This window comes from Sus scrofa, chromosome 1 (assembly GCF_054392235.1).
Source record: "Sus scrofa isolate SSC_HxYL_T2T_F1_AM1 chromosome 1, Sscrofa_HxYL_maternal_Yorkshire_Landrace_v2.0, whole genome shotgun sequence".
Classification (NCBI taxonomy): domain Eukaryota; kingdom Metazoa; phylum Chordata; class Mammalia; order Artiodactyla; family Suidae; genus Sus; species Sus scrofa.
The window spans coordinates 17901972-17917782 of record NC_139383.1 but is presented as its reverse complement, the minus strand read 5'-3'; the positions used below and the strand labels follow the sequence as shown (position 1 = coordinate 17917782).

Below are 15811 nucleotides of genomic sequence, written 5' to 3'. Positions count from 1 at the left end.
TGCACCTTTGCTTTGGGTTCCATGAGATTTCCCAGTGCATTCTTTCCGTAATGTTTTAGCTTGCTTTATTTAAAATGCGGTTCCTGGAGTTCCTGTCATGGCTCAGTGGTCAACGAATCCAACTAGGAACCAGGAGGTTGCGGGTTCGATCCCTGGCCTTGCTCAGTGGGTTAAGGATCCGGCGTTGCTGTGAGCTGTGGTGTAGGTTGCAGACGTGGCTCGGATCCTGCATTGCTATGGCTCTGGTGTAGGCCAGTGGCTATAGCTCCGATTCGACCCCTAGCCTGGGAACCTCCATATGCTGCGAGAGCAAAAAGCACAAAAAGACAAAAAAATAAAATTAAAATAAAATAAAATGCGGTTCCTTCAGTTATTTCCAAAATATCTGGACTAAGACAGGTTCTTATAGGGATAAGACTATGATGTTATGAGATCACCTAGGAAGGAACTAACTCAATTTTATGGGAATCCTGAAGGATTCCCAAGTGAAGTAGTATCTGAGCTGAATCTTAAAGAATGAGTAGAAGCCAGCCAGGCAGAGAGCAGGTGGGGAACAGGTAGAGGGAATAGCACACGCCGAGCCCAGAGGCTAGATACCATGGCACAGCATAGGAGCTATAAGAGGTTCTCTGTGGGTGAAGCATGGGTAGGGTGGTATATGTTTGTGGGAAGCAAGGATCAGTGTCAGGGGATGAGGCTTGGGAGGTAAACTGGACCCACATCATAGAGGGCCTTATCAAGTCATGCACCTTGTAACTTGGAATTTGAACAGAAAAGGCTTCTTTCAGAAAACAAATTCTGTTTGGCTTGGGCAGAAGCAGCACCATGCCAAGTCCTACTGGAGCCTGAGGCATAAGAACAAACATCAGTAATACTCATTCTGTCCTTATTTAAAGTGTTGATGTTTTGTTCATCATGGATCTTTTGGCATTAACGTCAACTTTTTAAAATACTGCGTTAATGGGGTGGACCGAGAGATTGGGGTTGATAGATGCAAATGGTGACATTTAGAATGAATAGACAATGAGGTCCTACTGTACAGCATGGGGACTGTGTCCAGTCTCTTGGGACAGAGCATGATGGGGGGATGATATGAGGAAAAGAATGAGCACTTTGCTGTACAGCAGAAATTGATACAACATAATAAATCAACTATACCTTTAAAAATACAAAATAAAATAAAATACCGCATTAGCAATGTTGACTAAAAGCAACATGCTGTATAGCACAGAAAACTCTACCCAATGTTTTGTGATAAGCTATGTGGGAAAAGAATCGGAAAGAGAATGGGCTTGTCTACATGTATAAATATATACATGTATAAATGAATCACTTTGTTGCACAGGAGAAATTATCATAACCTTGTAAATCAACTATACCTCAAGAAAACTTTTAAAAATGGGAAAAAATTAAAAATTAGGTGTTCCCTTTGTGGCTCAGCGGTTAACGAACCTGACTAGGATCCAGGGTTCAATCCCTGGCCTCGCTCAGTGGGTTAAGGATCCAGTATTGCTGTGAGCCGTGGTGTAGGTCGCAGATGCGGCTCGGATCCAGCATTGCTGTTGTGGTGTAGGCCAGCAGCTGTAGCTCTAATTTGATCCCTAGCCTGGGGATTTCCATACGCTTTGGGTGCAGCCCTAAAAAGCAAAAAAAAAAAAAAAAAAAAGATTACTGCTGCATTAAAATATTGTTTATCTTTATCACTGCTTTTGTGGCTGCTCCCTTAAATTTTACACTTGAAAGAGGTGCCTCACTCACCTCACCTCATCCCTGGCTCTGGAGAGAAGCCAGACATTGAAAACTCATGCCACAGATGAGATTTGCTTCAAGCAGTACAGCATCACATTGAAAACAATGTGCAACAACTGCTTAATAATTTTTAAAATTACATCCTAAGCCATGGTCCTTTTCTTCCATTAAATTACCTAAAAACAAATTCCAGGGTAGGAGTTGAGTATTGAAGGGTTTTTTGGGCAGTACTCAGAAGGGAGGTGAGATTCAGCAGAGAAGCTGACCTGCTGAGCAGAGAACTCCCCAAGCTGGGGGCAATTATGGGCTGGAAAGCCACTTTTGATTAGTCCTAATTGAGGCAAGGGACCCAGGCCTTTGTGCCCATATAGCGTAGGCCAGCCATTGGCTGTGGGTGCTGCAGAAATGGTAGGGCAGTTCCCCAATGCCAAAGGCAGTTTCCAGGAACTCATGCAATAGTCAGGAACTGATGTTTAAAGTTTTCCTGTAGATCGTTGCATTTCATAGCTTTTAGACGCTGACCCTGTATTTACATATAGTGAGTGGGCCAGAAAGAGTTTAGCAGGTACTTAGGTAGAATCCTGCATAGTGGTTACATTGTGAAAAAGCGGTAACTATTAGTATGAGTAATAGCTGTAAAAGAACTGTAAATATGCCATGATATTAAGTAGCTGGTTCAATATTTATGTCCACTGTGTTTCTTTCACTGTGTGAGATGTTGAGGATTTAAAGAACAAAACAGACAGGGTTTCTCAGTCTTTGAGAAATGTGTAGTTGCATGTGAGAGCCTTCGTACAGTTTTCATTGTAATAAATGTCTTGACAAAGGCATGCACAAGGGCTGTGGGAGAGCCCAGCTTGGGTTTTGAAAAGGAGAGGATGTCTGAATTGATGCTCAAAGGATGACAGAGAGTTATTCAGATGGGAGTGGTGAAATATGGAGTTAAGAAAGAAAGGGCCTCTTCCTAACATTACATGTAGTTCGGCATGGCCAGGGGATGGTGTGGGGTGACAAGGTCGTGAGCATCAGGAATAGAAGCAGCCACTCCGTGCCGTGTCTTCCTCCTTAGTCCAGTTGGGAATGGAGAGGTGGCGGCAGAGCATCCTCTCTGGCTCAATCCACTGTTCTATGATGGGGGTACTTGGAGCTTCGTAAAATTGTAGAAATTGAAAATTCTACCAGGAAATAGGTATGCAGTATCAGCAAAGATCATATAATTCTGCTTTACGATGTGTATTTGCAGCATCATTTGTGGTCTGAAGTGACATATTTAGAAAGTCTATGACTAATTAAATTGGGCTGGAGCATGTTTAGAGGACTTTTGAAAACAAATGCTCAGTCATCTTTGGCAATGTCTTTCTTGAAAGTCTAGCAATTGAGACATCTTAAAGTCTTTTTTTCTCCAGCTTGCTATCATATATGTTATTTTCCTCTTGGTTATACTTTATCTGTATAGTTTATGCTGATGCAAATGTTGGAGATGGCACCTACCTGTGTTTAGTGTGTTTTGTGTGATATGTAACACACCATCAGGGAATTTAGGTCTCTTTTACATGCCATCTGGTGATTCAGTGATATGTGTGTGAATAAACAGTGACTCTGCTGTTTAACTACTTAGTATGTGCATTTAATTAAGTGCACAAATTCCTACAGGCATGTGGTTAAAGGGGCTTTGGCAGATTTCCCCTCTGGAGGGCTTGGCATTATGTAGCTGGAACTCTCACTGGCATTGGAATTCCAAACATGCCTGCAATTGCAACAATAAGTAGTGGTTTAATATCGTCAAGGCTTTATCATCTCACGTTTCAGTTTATAGCCCAAGCAGTTTAATAACTCACATGGAAATAGAGTCTAGTTATTTTTAGATGTACTATTATCTGTTTGCCTTATACAAAATTATCGTTTATGAACCAAAGAAAAAGGGATGAATACCAAAATGACAAAGCAACTCAATGAGCATGGTATTTAAAAATTAAAAAAAAAACCCACAAAACTAAAGTATTTTTTCTAAAATGCGATGACCAAAACATGATACTTTGGAATTTAATTTAAACTATTTCAGACTAAAATTGAATGTGTGTGTGTGTGTGTGTGTGTGTGTGTGTGTGTGTGGTATTTTTGAATGGGCACCTTTCCCAGTAGATAGTATTGAATTTCATTTGAAATGACGCATGGGGAAAAGAATGAAAACCAGGAAGAGATTGCCTCCAGCTCTCACACCTTCTCTGATTTAGAGAGAATGAATATATCCTGGATCTCAGTTTAGCTTTAACAATCATATCCCCTGAAAAGATGCAAAATAAAAGCAAGCATAAACGAGATGTGATAGAAAGTCCCATTTGACTTGATCTCTAGACATCAGGACATCTGTGTGACTAAATGCTCTGCTTACTTCTCAGCAACTTGTTTGTGATCAACAAAGAGAGAAGGGGGGCGAGGAGCGCAGGGAAGCCCCTCAAGGTGTGAGCATCTGAGGAGGTCAGTGTGAGGCTGCAGGAACACCCTGTCTTCCAAACAGGCAGGTATTGATCTGTCCTTGTTGGCTGAGAGCTCCCTATGGAAAGGCTGCAGCCACAGCTGTGGGCTTGTAACCATGTTACGACTTGCCAAACAAATCCCCAATTAAACCAAAGAAGAAAGAGACAGTGAATCTATCTTTCCTTCTGAGGATAATCAGAGATTTTTTAAAAATCCTCTTGCCTGGTGAAAGAGACACTGTCATTGTAAATTGCATACGTGATATGTATATGATGTATATGATGCTTGTTGTATTCCTGATGCTTCTTTTCCATTGCTTCTTCTTGCTGGAGACTTCGAATCCCAGAACAGACTCCTGTAAGGTTTTGTAGACAGTTTGGCAGCTGAGAAACACTGTATCTGCTAGAGCATCATTTTATCTGCTAGGAAGTGTTCAGATCATTCTTGAACGCCATATATCGTTCCTCAGAATGTGGGTTGGTTTATCCCCCTTAGCGCCTATGTTTTTTCTGCTCATGACCAGGAAAGTAGTAAATATAATATGTCTATATTTGCTGGTCTGTGACCTGACCTCACACAACTCAGACTTCCACCTCAATCACCTTCTGGAAAGTTCCTGTAATCATGGAAACCCACCACCTCCCTCTGTGGTCATCCTCCCTGATCACTCTGCTTATTGGGCTCCACAGTTGCGCCTCCTCCTGGAAAACCTCTTCCTTGAGCTCCCAGGACAGGGCAGACTCCCACCCCAAAGCTGGCCTCCTGCCTTTCTTAGTCTCCTGTAAAAACTTCATTAGTTTGGATTCCTCCTTCCTGTCGATCTAGTCTATAGCTTTCACAAGAGTCTCTCCTTTCCCCTGGCCCTTCCTAATCTCATCCACTCTCGTGAAACAATAGCCTTTCTTTTTTTTTTCCAGAAACTCAATCTCAGCCTCGCAGCCACACCCTAGACCATCCTTGTCATCCATGAGCAGACAGGCGTTACCTTCCATTCTGCAGATGTAAACATGGAACTCGACTTAATGCCCATTGTCTTCTGAGTCACACTGGCTCAAATCCTAGTTGTATTGTCTCTTTTCCCTGGTTTTCTGACTGCCTGGAAGCCATGAGAATGTGCCTGGCAGAACTCCTGATTGATAGAAGGCACCTGCCAGGCTTCCTGCTCCCCCCTGGTGACCTGCTACAGGACATGGGGGTACCAAGAATCACCGCTTCCTGGAAGAGACTACAGGAGCCTCAGTGGCTTTGCCAGATCTTTCTCAGACTGCAGTCCAAGAGCCTTCCACCTTCCCTCCCTGCTGCCCTGGGGGGTCAGACTTGGCCCTGCCAGCCTTCCTTGGCTCTCTCCCCATCCCTCCCTCACAAGCATTTCCCCCACCCCCCGCCGCCGCCCCCTGAATCTTTGCAGGTCGAATTGTATCTTGGCATCTGATTCTCAGAGGATCTAAACTACTACAAATTCCCATCCAGATGGACTTTTGACTATCCTCGTAATGATGCTGACAGACATCTTTGTCCTTTTTTCCTCAAATCTGTGTTAAGTTCTTAGGGCTGCTGTAACAGTGTCACCAACTGTGTGCCTTAAACAAGAGGAATTGATTGTCTTGCAGTTGCAGAGGGTGAATGTCTGAAATCAAGATGTCAGCAGATTAGGGTCTGTTTGAACGAAAAATCGGTTCCACCACCAATCGCTTCTTCCTGGTGACAGTTATCAGTTGTTAGCATCCCTAGGCCCATAGGGGCACCAGTGCCATCTCTGCCTCTGTCTTCACACAGTGCTGCCCCTCTGTCTTCCGTATTTTAACTAAAATATAGTCAACGGTCCTCCCCATCACGGCCAACCCGTTCCCTCCCAACTGCCTAATGCACCATATAAGGCCCTCTGAGGGTGGTGCTCTCACACCTCCGACCCTCCCACCCTAGTCTAGTCAAGCCTGAGTATCCTCTATTGCCTGAATGCTTCCCGTGCTTCCCTATCTCTTTGCTCCTTACACCCTCACTTCTTCTTTCCTGTTATCCCTCTCCTTCCCCACGATGGCTCCGCTTAGCAAAACACAGTCCATCTTCCAGACACACCCAAGGGTACCTTACGCAAGATGCCACAACCAGAACCGATCTTTGTCCGCGGAGATTTCCTATAGTATTATCGTTCCACCCCAGACTGCCTTATATTTCATGATTTGTGCCTGTCTTATCCCCAAACTGTACATTTCTTGAAGATCTGAACAATAATATCTTTTCAGATTTTTAACCCCTAGACATTACTTATCCATGTATAAAGACACATCGGGTGCTCACTTAAAACTCATTTAAAAGGATGAAATGTGTGGCATTCCTGTCGTGGCTCAGCAGAAATGAATCTGACTTGCATCCATGAGGATTCAGGTTCCATCCCTGGCCTCGCTCAGTGGGTTAGGAATCTGGCATTGCTGTGAGCTATGGTGTAGGTTGCAGATGCAGCTCAGATCCTGAGTTGCTGTCGCTGTGGCTGGCAGCTGTAGTTCCAATTCAGCCCCTAGCCTGGAACTTCCATATGCTGCAGGTGTGGCCCTAAAAAAAAAAAAAAAAAAAAATGAAATGTGGTCAAGCTATAGGGGAAAAAATATTATTATTTATGAAAAAGGATGAGTTCATTGGATATTGGATTCATGGATATGGTGGAATACCACTCAGAAAAGTAGGGACTCTTCCTAGAGGGTAACAGTATTGGGGAGGGAGTGATGTAAGGTGGTTGAGAGGGGCATGAAGAGAGATGAGCAAGCAGTGATGCGGAGTGAGAGCCTTGAGAATATCAGCCCATCGTCCTCAGGTCTGTGAATGAGAGGAAGCGAACCAATGTCTGCCAGTCTATCATGTCCCCACAAGAAAAGTGATTCTGCTTCTAGTACCATCCCTTGGGCTAGGCAGTATCATCAGCAAAAAGAAGAGTAAGACGGGGTCACAGCAACAGTCATGTTAGCCAGCATATATGATCAAATGCATTTTGGTCTCTGCATGGCCAGCTTGCAATAAGGGGAGGTGAGAGGAGGAAGTGGTCCGCCTGGCATTCTTGGACCACTAAGCCATGGCCCTCTTTCAGCTGCTCTTCCATCTTTCTCTCCCACTATTTTTTTGGCCAAGCCCATGGCATATGGAAGTTCCCAGGCCAGGGATGGAATGCAAGCCACTGCAGTGACCCAAGCTGCTGCCATTACAACACTGGATCCTTAACCCACTGCACCACAAAGGAATTCCTCTCCCGCTACTTTTTACGAGACACTCTTGAACTGAAATTGGATACCATTTGGACCTTGCGTAGACTGTATGGTGGATTTCACTCTGTCTATGTCTATATCATATATGACCTGGAGATGACTTCACGTCCCTCTGTCCGATATCTTCCCCCATCCTTAAATATGCTCCAGCTTTTCTCCATGAACCTCTCTAGTGACTCTAACCCATGTGAGCACACCCTTTTGACAGCATTTCATTTGTACCTCTCCTGTGACCGCTGTTCCCCTCTACCACCCTCTGTGTCTACACATCCTTTCCTGCAGGACTCTCAGCTCCCTGGGAACATCAGTGTTAACTTTTTGTAAGTATCTGATTTCCATGCAAGGCCTAGGATGGTCTTTTATACACAGTAGACATTCAATAAACATCTCTCTCTCTCTCTCTTTTTTTTTTCCTTGTCTTTTTAGGGCCTCACCCTCAGTATGTGGAAGTTTCTAGGCTAGGGGTTGAATCAGAGCTACAGCTGCCAGCCTACACCATAGTCATGGCAATGCAGGATCTGAGCTGTGTGTGTGATCTACACCACAGCTCGTGGCAATGCCAAATCCTTAACCCACTGAGGGAGGCCAGGGATCAAACTTGCGTCCTCATGGATGCTTATCAGGTTCGTTTCCACTGAGCCACGATGGAACTCCACATCTCTTGAATAAGTAAACAAATGAAGTGACTAAGGACATTTTCATGGCACAGTAGAGGTGACTTTTGCCTGTAAACTACTCCTTCACCTTTGTTTCTCAGACACGTCCAACTATGTTTTGTGTTCTCTTCTTTAATTCCTCCCTGCTCTTCACAAGACTTCAGAATTCAGAGGAAAGAACACCCGTCATTTAAACTATAAGAATACTGCAATTGAAAGTAATTGGTTACATACTGGAGACTCCAGCTGCAATGAATTTTAAATATTGTTTAATTTCTAGTGCATCGTTTCTGTACCATTTTCTTATGTTTTGTGATACGTACTTGAGGTAGCACAGCCAATATTTTTCACTTGGTAACTAATTAGCAACTGAAATTACAAAGTTCATACACATTATAAATGTTCTGCACTTTGAATAACTTGACAGTTAAAAGTGTTTTGAAACAGAGCCAATCCAAAATGACAAATACCTATGTTTCATGATCCCTGTGCTCTGGGAGCCCATAAGCTCTCGTTAAATCTAGATGTGCCAGCTGGGGGTGGTCCAGCTGGGGTTTAGGGCATAGCTTCCTTTCCATGCCCTGATCTGGATTCATTGTCAAGCACTCTGGATTGTTTCCTGACAATCTTTTACTCTCCTTAGAAATAACAACAAGAGTGGGGTTTTCTTCCTTTCAGATTCCTGTTACCATTTTCCCCTTTGTGCCTGCCTGTTGTCATATGTCCTGGTGCCTTGGGGTGAAATGAACTCACAGGAGATTTTGCAACAGGGGGCTGTCTTGTTGAAGTCACTGCTCATACAACTCTCTTCATGCCATAAATCAATTAACAGTTGGTTTTCTTCTAAAATCCTAAGGACGTTCCTTGAGAAAATCTGGGCAATAGAGGGGCTGAAACAATCTAAGAATTGCTCTGTCCTTAGATGATAACATCCTAATCTCTCTATCCCTTTCTTCTTTTCCTAGGTAAGTGGTGTTTTCGTTGCTTCAGGGAGTGGTGATTTGTCTGGTAAGTGTTCATTTTATTGTGGTTCATGGTGTTGCTTCAATGCTGTACATGAATTGCCTGAGAGAACCAAAACGCAAACTGGAAAACACGAGGGGACTTTGGATATGCTTTATATTGAAAGTGCTGGTATGTGTTAAATCTTTTTTAGATTAAATTTTTTTTTTTTCCCTGAGCTCTTTGGAGTTATGTCATAGCACACTTTGTTTTCCAGGCTGGAAAAGGGCCCAAGAGTTGATTAAGTGTTGATGAAAATTTGCCTTTCAGAAATTCTTTTTGTGTGACTTTCTTTTCTTTCTTTCTTTCTATTTACTTCTTTCTGCTTTTATTGAATACTTTTTAATCCCCTCCATTCATATTTTGATAAACCGTAAAACTCCACACGGAGACACGTCGCTTAAGTTTTTGCTTGTGTTGTGTTACTCCAGTCTGTCTCGGCTGGATCATTGCCAAGAACCTTCTTCATCTTCCAGTCTCCTTCAGTAAAAAAAAAAGTTTCTTCCTCTGTAGAATATTAGATGGTCCATTGGTACTCTGCATAATGTGGTGATTAAATCCTACTTTATAAAAACACTTTTATGAAGTGACTGAAACTGACACATGCCTACCTTTTCTGGTGATGCTGACACGGATACATTCTTTTATGGATTTCCTGCTGCAGGTTAGTGAGTGAGGGTAGTTGTTTTTCTAGGCATGTTGTTGAGGGCAATATTTCTCCTTTCAAGGAATGGCTGAGGCGTAATCCCAAAGGGAAACAAAAATCAGGGAAAAGAACTAGAGTCCTTTGATTTGTAAGTCAGATTTCATAATAGAATATATATATATGTCTTTTGCATGAAAACAGAGAAAATTAGGCCTCTCTGTGTCTAACATGTCCTTGATTATCTTAAAAGCTATTGATTCAGGTTATTGGTTTTGTTGGAAGTTGTTTTTCCTGAAAGACATTAGATTTGTTTCTGCTGTATTCTGTTATCTACTCCTTCACAGTCTTTATCCAAAATCTCTTGTTTTTACATTAACTAAATGATCTGAGATATATGTAGTTTGTTGCTTGAAGAGCCTTTTTAAAAAAACATTTGGAATTATTGGGCTTTTGACTTTTGATAATCTGACCTTAAAACATGTTTGACTCGCATTTATGGGTGTTTAATAGAATGTGTTTCAAGAAAAGTACCCAGAGGTGAACTAAATTGCTCCTGAAACATTCAAAAGACTGTAGGTGTTGCTTTAAATAACCTGTATGGGCTTTTGACCCCATGCTGTTTTCAGTCCTGTACCAGAATTTTTCTATTAAAGATTCTGGATTAAAAAGATCAGAAAACAGGAGACAGAAAGATGGAAGGGTGAGGAAGGTTAGATTTCAAACTTGCATAGGCTGCTCCCCAGGCTTTGAACCCCATCAGAGATCCACAGACATGTGAACCAAGACATTATTTGAACGACTTGCTTAACAACGGGCTGAATAGTGAACCGCATTTTAAATTGACAAAGTTGGCCCATGCTGGGAGTTTTTTATTCTTTTGCCTTTTGACCTTATTGGATGCCATAAATGAGAGACGGTGGTGTAGGTTTGAAAAGGCCAGGGGCTACTTATTGATACTGCCCCTGTGGTGGGGGAAAAAAATTGGAGGGTGAACAAATGCTGTGTGTTTAACTCCACATCCCTTAGCTCAGGCAACAGTACTAGAAAGACACTTTGTTTCTAGTCTGTAACCCATTTTGGTTTGAGAGCTTCCTTTGTTATTTTAAAATTCTTATCACCACCCAGAAAGGTCAACTCTGGAGGAACGGCTGATTTTTATTTTCACTATAAAGAGAACTCAAAAATATTTTATGTGGGGTAAAGTCTACTTTTCACTTAGGGCTTATGAGTTATAGTGTGCTGCTTCTATTAAGAACATCTTCCACTTTGGTATCAGATGTACTCGAGTTTCTGCCGATGATGTGTCTATGATATTATTTTTCTTATTAAAAAATGCTGACCTAGCATATGATCTATAATATATAATGACCATAATGTATTTCCACTGTGGGGTATAACGAAGTCTGATCATATGAGTGATAGTTGCACAGCCTTCACTTCTATATTGTTTGAAAATTCTGTGGTACTACAAACTAACTGATACTATACCTCTTCAACATTAAATGTTTAATTATGCTAGGTACAATCTGTTATAGAGTATTTATTACAGAATCCAAATATGATCAAATGTATTATAGAATTGGGCTGAATTATGAAAAAATTATAATTAATCTCTGTTCTAGTGGCTTGTGTTAGTGCTAGGCTTGTAATATTTAGTAATAATAGAAATATAATGTATCCTTGTTCTCATGAAACCACATCATCAGGGAGAGACACAGGAAATACTAGCCTTAAAAAAAAAAAGGTGGATAACAGTAGAAAATGGGATATGAAGCATGGTATAGAAAATAAGTATTTTAGGAGGATAAAGGACACTGAAAATTTGCACATAGTTAGCTGTGCAGAGAAAATCCAGTTTCTTTTTCTAGCACTAGTCTGACTTTTTTGAGCTCTCAGCATACCAGGTAGGGAGAAATTCAGACTTGCTAGTTAACAAATCTCAATCTCCTCTCATTTAAATAGTTGTGAATAAGTAGGCAAAGTTCAACTTCTTGCAGGTTCTGGCTCAAATAATATCTGCTCTTTCTACCCCAGCTACCACCCTTAGTATGTCTGGGTGCAGAAGAGGGCTCGGGGCATTGTGGTATTGAACTTGGTTTACCTGTGTCCACTGACCTGTGTCAAGGTTTGTGTGGTACATGCGTGGCTGACAGGCTGCTGCTGTGAACTGTGGGTTTGCCTTTGGGGGTTTGACACATCCTCCTGAGATCTAGCTGACTCACAGTTGGCTCCCAACAGGTCTGATCACCCTGTCTCCAGGGTGCAGGGACAGTCTGAGCTGGAGACTTCCCAGCCAGCACCATCAGCTACCTCCTCCACTTGCCCGACATGGCATGCAACTCTGGAATATCTCCCCAACGCAGCCCAAGTTCCCTGGGTGCTGTCACCGTATCCAACCCTTTGGAGCTCCCAGCTTGTTCCAGTCACCCTGTGAAATTGTTTTTCTTGGAAAATTCAAAGAGAAAGCAAGATAAAATTGCTTTACCCTCAGTGTTACTCTCATCCAATCTAACACATCTACCTACTAGGATTTTGAGATAGAGAAGGTCGAAAATCTTTCTCTGCCTTCCTTACATCCAGAACTTTCTCTTTCCGAAGTCCTGGAATGATGTTCTACTTTCTTTGTGTTATATCCTGAGTTCTCTCTTCTTCCGGTATATAATAAATTCTAAGCTCTAGTAGCCAGGCTTGGCTCTGAGTATGCCAAATGAGAGAAAATAGGACTTTAAGCAATTCTTTGCTCTGCATGACTATTGGCTCAGGACTTGATTTTGGTCATCAACAGCTGAATGTGGCACTTTCTTTTCTCCCGCTTTCTCTTCCTTGCTTCCTTTCTTTCATTCCTGCTAACACAGTTCTAATGACTTCTATACACTATACAGTTTGATGCCCTGGATTCACTAGTTAGCAGCTTATATACAGAGGAATGCAAATGAGGAAAGCACATTAAAATGCATCTACCATATTTTGCCCCCTGCAAGGAGATCCATGCAGATTCAGCAAGATAGTATGTTCAATCAACCAAGGAGACATTAGACAGTGTTTATTATATTTGACACCTTGTGTTGGGGGCATCTAGAAGGACCGAGAAAGAATGAGGAGGAATTTGGATGGTTGGCCAAGGGGTCAACCATACACAGCCACCTTCTCTAAGTGATTTTAGCAAAACAGTGGTCCAGTAAGATGTTGTGAGAGATAGAGAACAAATCTGTCTGGGGTTGCTACAAATCATAAATCCACCTTGGAGACTCATAATGTATGTTAACATATTAACATTTCAGAAAATTCCTGCCATGTAAGAAGCAGAGGTAACATCATTTAACTCCTATTGGCCATATTCATGTAACATGAACAACCCAGAAAAGTTTCTTTGAGAACTGCTGCTAAGGTATAGTGATGAAGCTGGGAATGGTGTTTGGTGGGAACTTACTTAAGGAAAATGGGGCTTTAGCCACTTCATTCCATTTTATTGAGGACTAACGACGTACAATGCACTCTGTGGTTAATCAGTCCAAAAAGATGAATGTCAAAGGAGTTCTTGGGGACTTATAATTTCTCAAAATTTCTCTCTTTCTATTTACAAAGTATAAAGTATTTACAGTCAGTCTGCCAAATAGTGCAAATAAAACAATCTGCTTTTATTTAAAATATCAGGTTAATCACAGAATCCCTCAAAGTAATTGAGTGTAGTGAATGGTTATTATATTTTCTTCTCTGGGTAGAGCTGATGTATTATTAGTAATAACTATCAATTTTACTTGACATTTTAACATATCATTAAGATAGTCCAAAATATTCTTTTAGGGTAATATTGTTTAAACTAAGCCTTTTTGGTTATCTCGGAAAGGACCTATATGAGATAATACTTGGAGCAGCCTACATTTCATTTTATAATGAATTATCTCATTTTTAATTGAAAATGTTACAACTTTTTATGTTAATCATGATGAAATGCCTCAGAGGATTTTTTAATTATATTTTTATGGCTTGACCAATTTTATGTTTTAATTTTTAATTTCTTTCTCCTTTCTTCATCTTGTGTTCTTCTTTTTAATGTGCTTATATCTTCACTGAGTATCCTGACATATTCAAAGCATCCTGCGGTCAATGTCAGTAGCACTAAGGGGTCAAAATTTCCAAATCCATTCAAGGGCACTTTCTTTGTCAATAGCCACTTTGTACTCATTTTTTATTTTATTTTATTTTATTTTTTTTATTTTCCCACTGTACAGCAAGGGGGTCAGGTTATCCTTACATGTATACATTGCAATTACAGTTTTTCCCCCACCCTTTCTTCTGTTGCAACATGAGTATCTAGACATAGTTCTCAATGCTTTTCAGCAGGATCTCCTTGTAAATCTATTCTAAGTTGTGTCTGATAAGCCCAAGCTCCCGATCCCTCCCACTCCCTCCCCCTCCCATCAGGCAGCCACAAGTCTCTTCTCCAAGTCCATGATTTTCTTTTCTGTGTACTCATTTTTTAAATGTAGCACATTTTTAAAACAATATTACATATTTAAAATCTTTGTAAAACTTTTGAGTTCACTGTAAGTTCTTGCTTTATCAAAGGTTGTTTATTTGGCTATAGCTTCTCTAATTTTTACATTTTTCTCTTTCTCTCTTCGTTTGGCCATTTCAGCCATTTGACTATCAGAAGTCCTGTCAGGGAAAATAAATGGATATGAAATTCGAAGATAAATTCAGATAGATGTTATAGACATTTAGCCTGGTGTTTTATACGCGGAAAAGTACAATGAGAACCAGACATTAAGAAGGTGAAATGCCTTGTCCAAGTTCAGCCCTGTCTTTTGGCTCCCAATCCAGTTCTTTTCCAGTTGTATCAAGTAGGATTTTAAAGAAATTTGAAAATAGGCCTTTACATGAGATTTGGTGATTATCTACAGCAATTTCCCATTCTGCTTATGTTTGTTAAAATCAGCTAAAATATATAACACAAATATAGCTCTACTCAACATCATAATCTTCCTTCAGTAAGCTAACACAATTATATATTATAGGTAAACACTTATTATTTGAAATGTAAATATTTGCATAGATAATGTCTAAAATTTCCCAAATATGGATCATAACCTATCCTATGGTCTCCTTGTTCATCCACACATGTCTCTGAGCACTCAATTTTAAGTGCAATGCATTTTGTTCATTGATGTGCCAACAAATGGCCTGTCATCGTGGTGAAGATTGGGTCTACATTGCAACGCATTATCCCCATTTTCTAGAAAAAGTTAAAAGTATATTTTTTTTATCATAGAAAAACCCGAAAGAAAATAGGGTTATATTTTTATAGGTTTTATATAAACCATTTTGGAAACTTCACAGATAAAACAACTTAACATCAGCTTGTGACAGTGTCCAGCTGCCAAAGAGACATCTTAGAATGGGTTATAATGTATCTTTACACCAACCTGACTTACTTACACTGTGCCTTGGAAAGTGCTGATGTGGTTGATGTTCTACTCTTTTTATTTTCACTGAATTATTTTTACTCAAACCTAACATCATTGCTTTATCACCTTAAGTTCTTCAGTTTCATTATATTGAATTCCATTTAGTAAGTCAAATAGTTTGTACTCTCCTGCAATCTTAATTTAGAAAAGGATGTCTGCAGGTGATCAAAGTCCATTTTAAAATGTCAGATCGAAAACAACAACCTAATCATGAGCCATTTGATGCCATCTTCATTTTAGATATGTTTGCAATTTGGGGAGTTAGCAAGGAGTTTTTCCATACATGGAGACAATGCTATGAAATTCTAGGATTATTTAATGGAACTCTTACAGGTAAATTTCATAACGTGTGTTAACACCAAGGAAGCTGGTAAGGACTGACATACACTGCATATGGAATGTTTTAATTCATAAAGCCTAATCTTAATAAAGACATTTAATTCCCCTTGTTTAACATTAACAAAGAATAAGTTAAAGGTGACTTTATCTTGTTAAATTGTATGTCTTAATTTTGACTGCAATTCACCGGAGAGCACTCAGCAGAAGTATTTATTCACC

General features: G+C 40.6%; 1 protein-coding gene across 1 annotated transcript in view; it reads left to right on the top strand.

Moving 5' to 3' along the window:
- Positions 1–15062, top strand: part of SAMD5 (sterile alpha motif domain containing 5) — a 413083-nt gene extending 398021 nt beyond the window's left edge. The window contains exon 2 of the mRNA XM_021072102.2: positions 9103–15062. Within this exon, the coding sequence (XP_020927761.1) occupies positions 9103–9282 (180 nt within the window). The 3' untranslated portion in view covers positions 9283–15062. The remainder of the gene's footprint in view (positions 1–9102) is intronic.
- Positions 15063–15811: the final 749 nt, after the last annotated feature.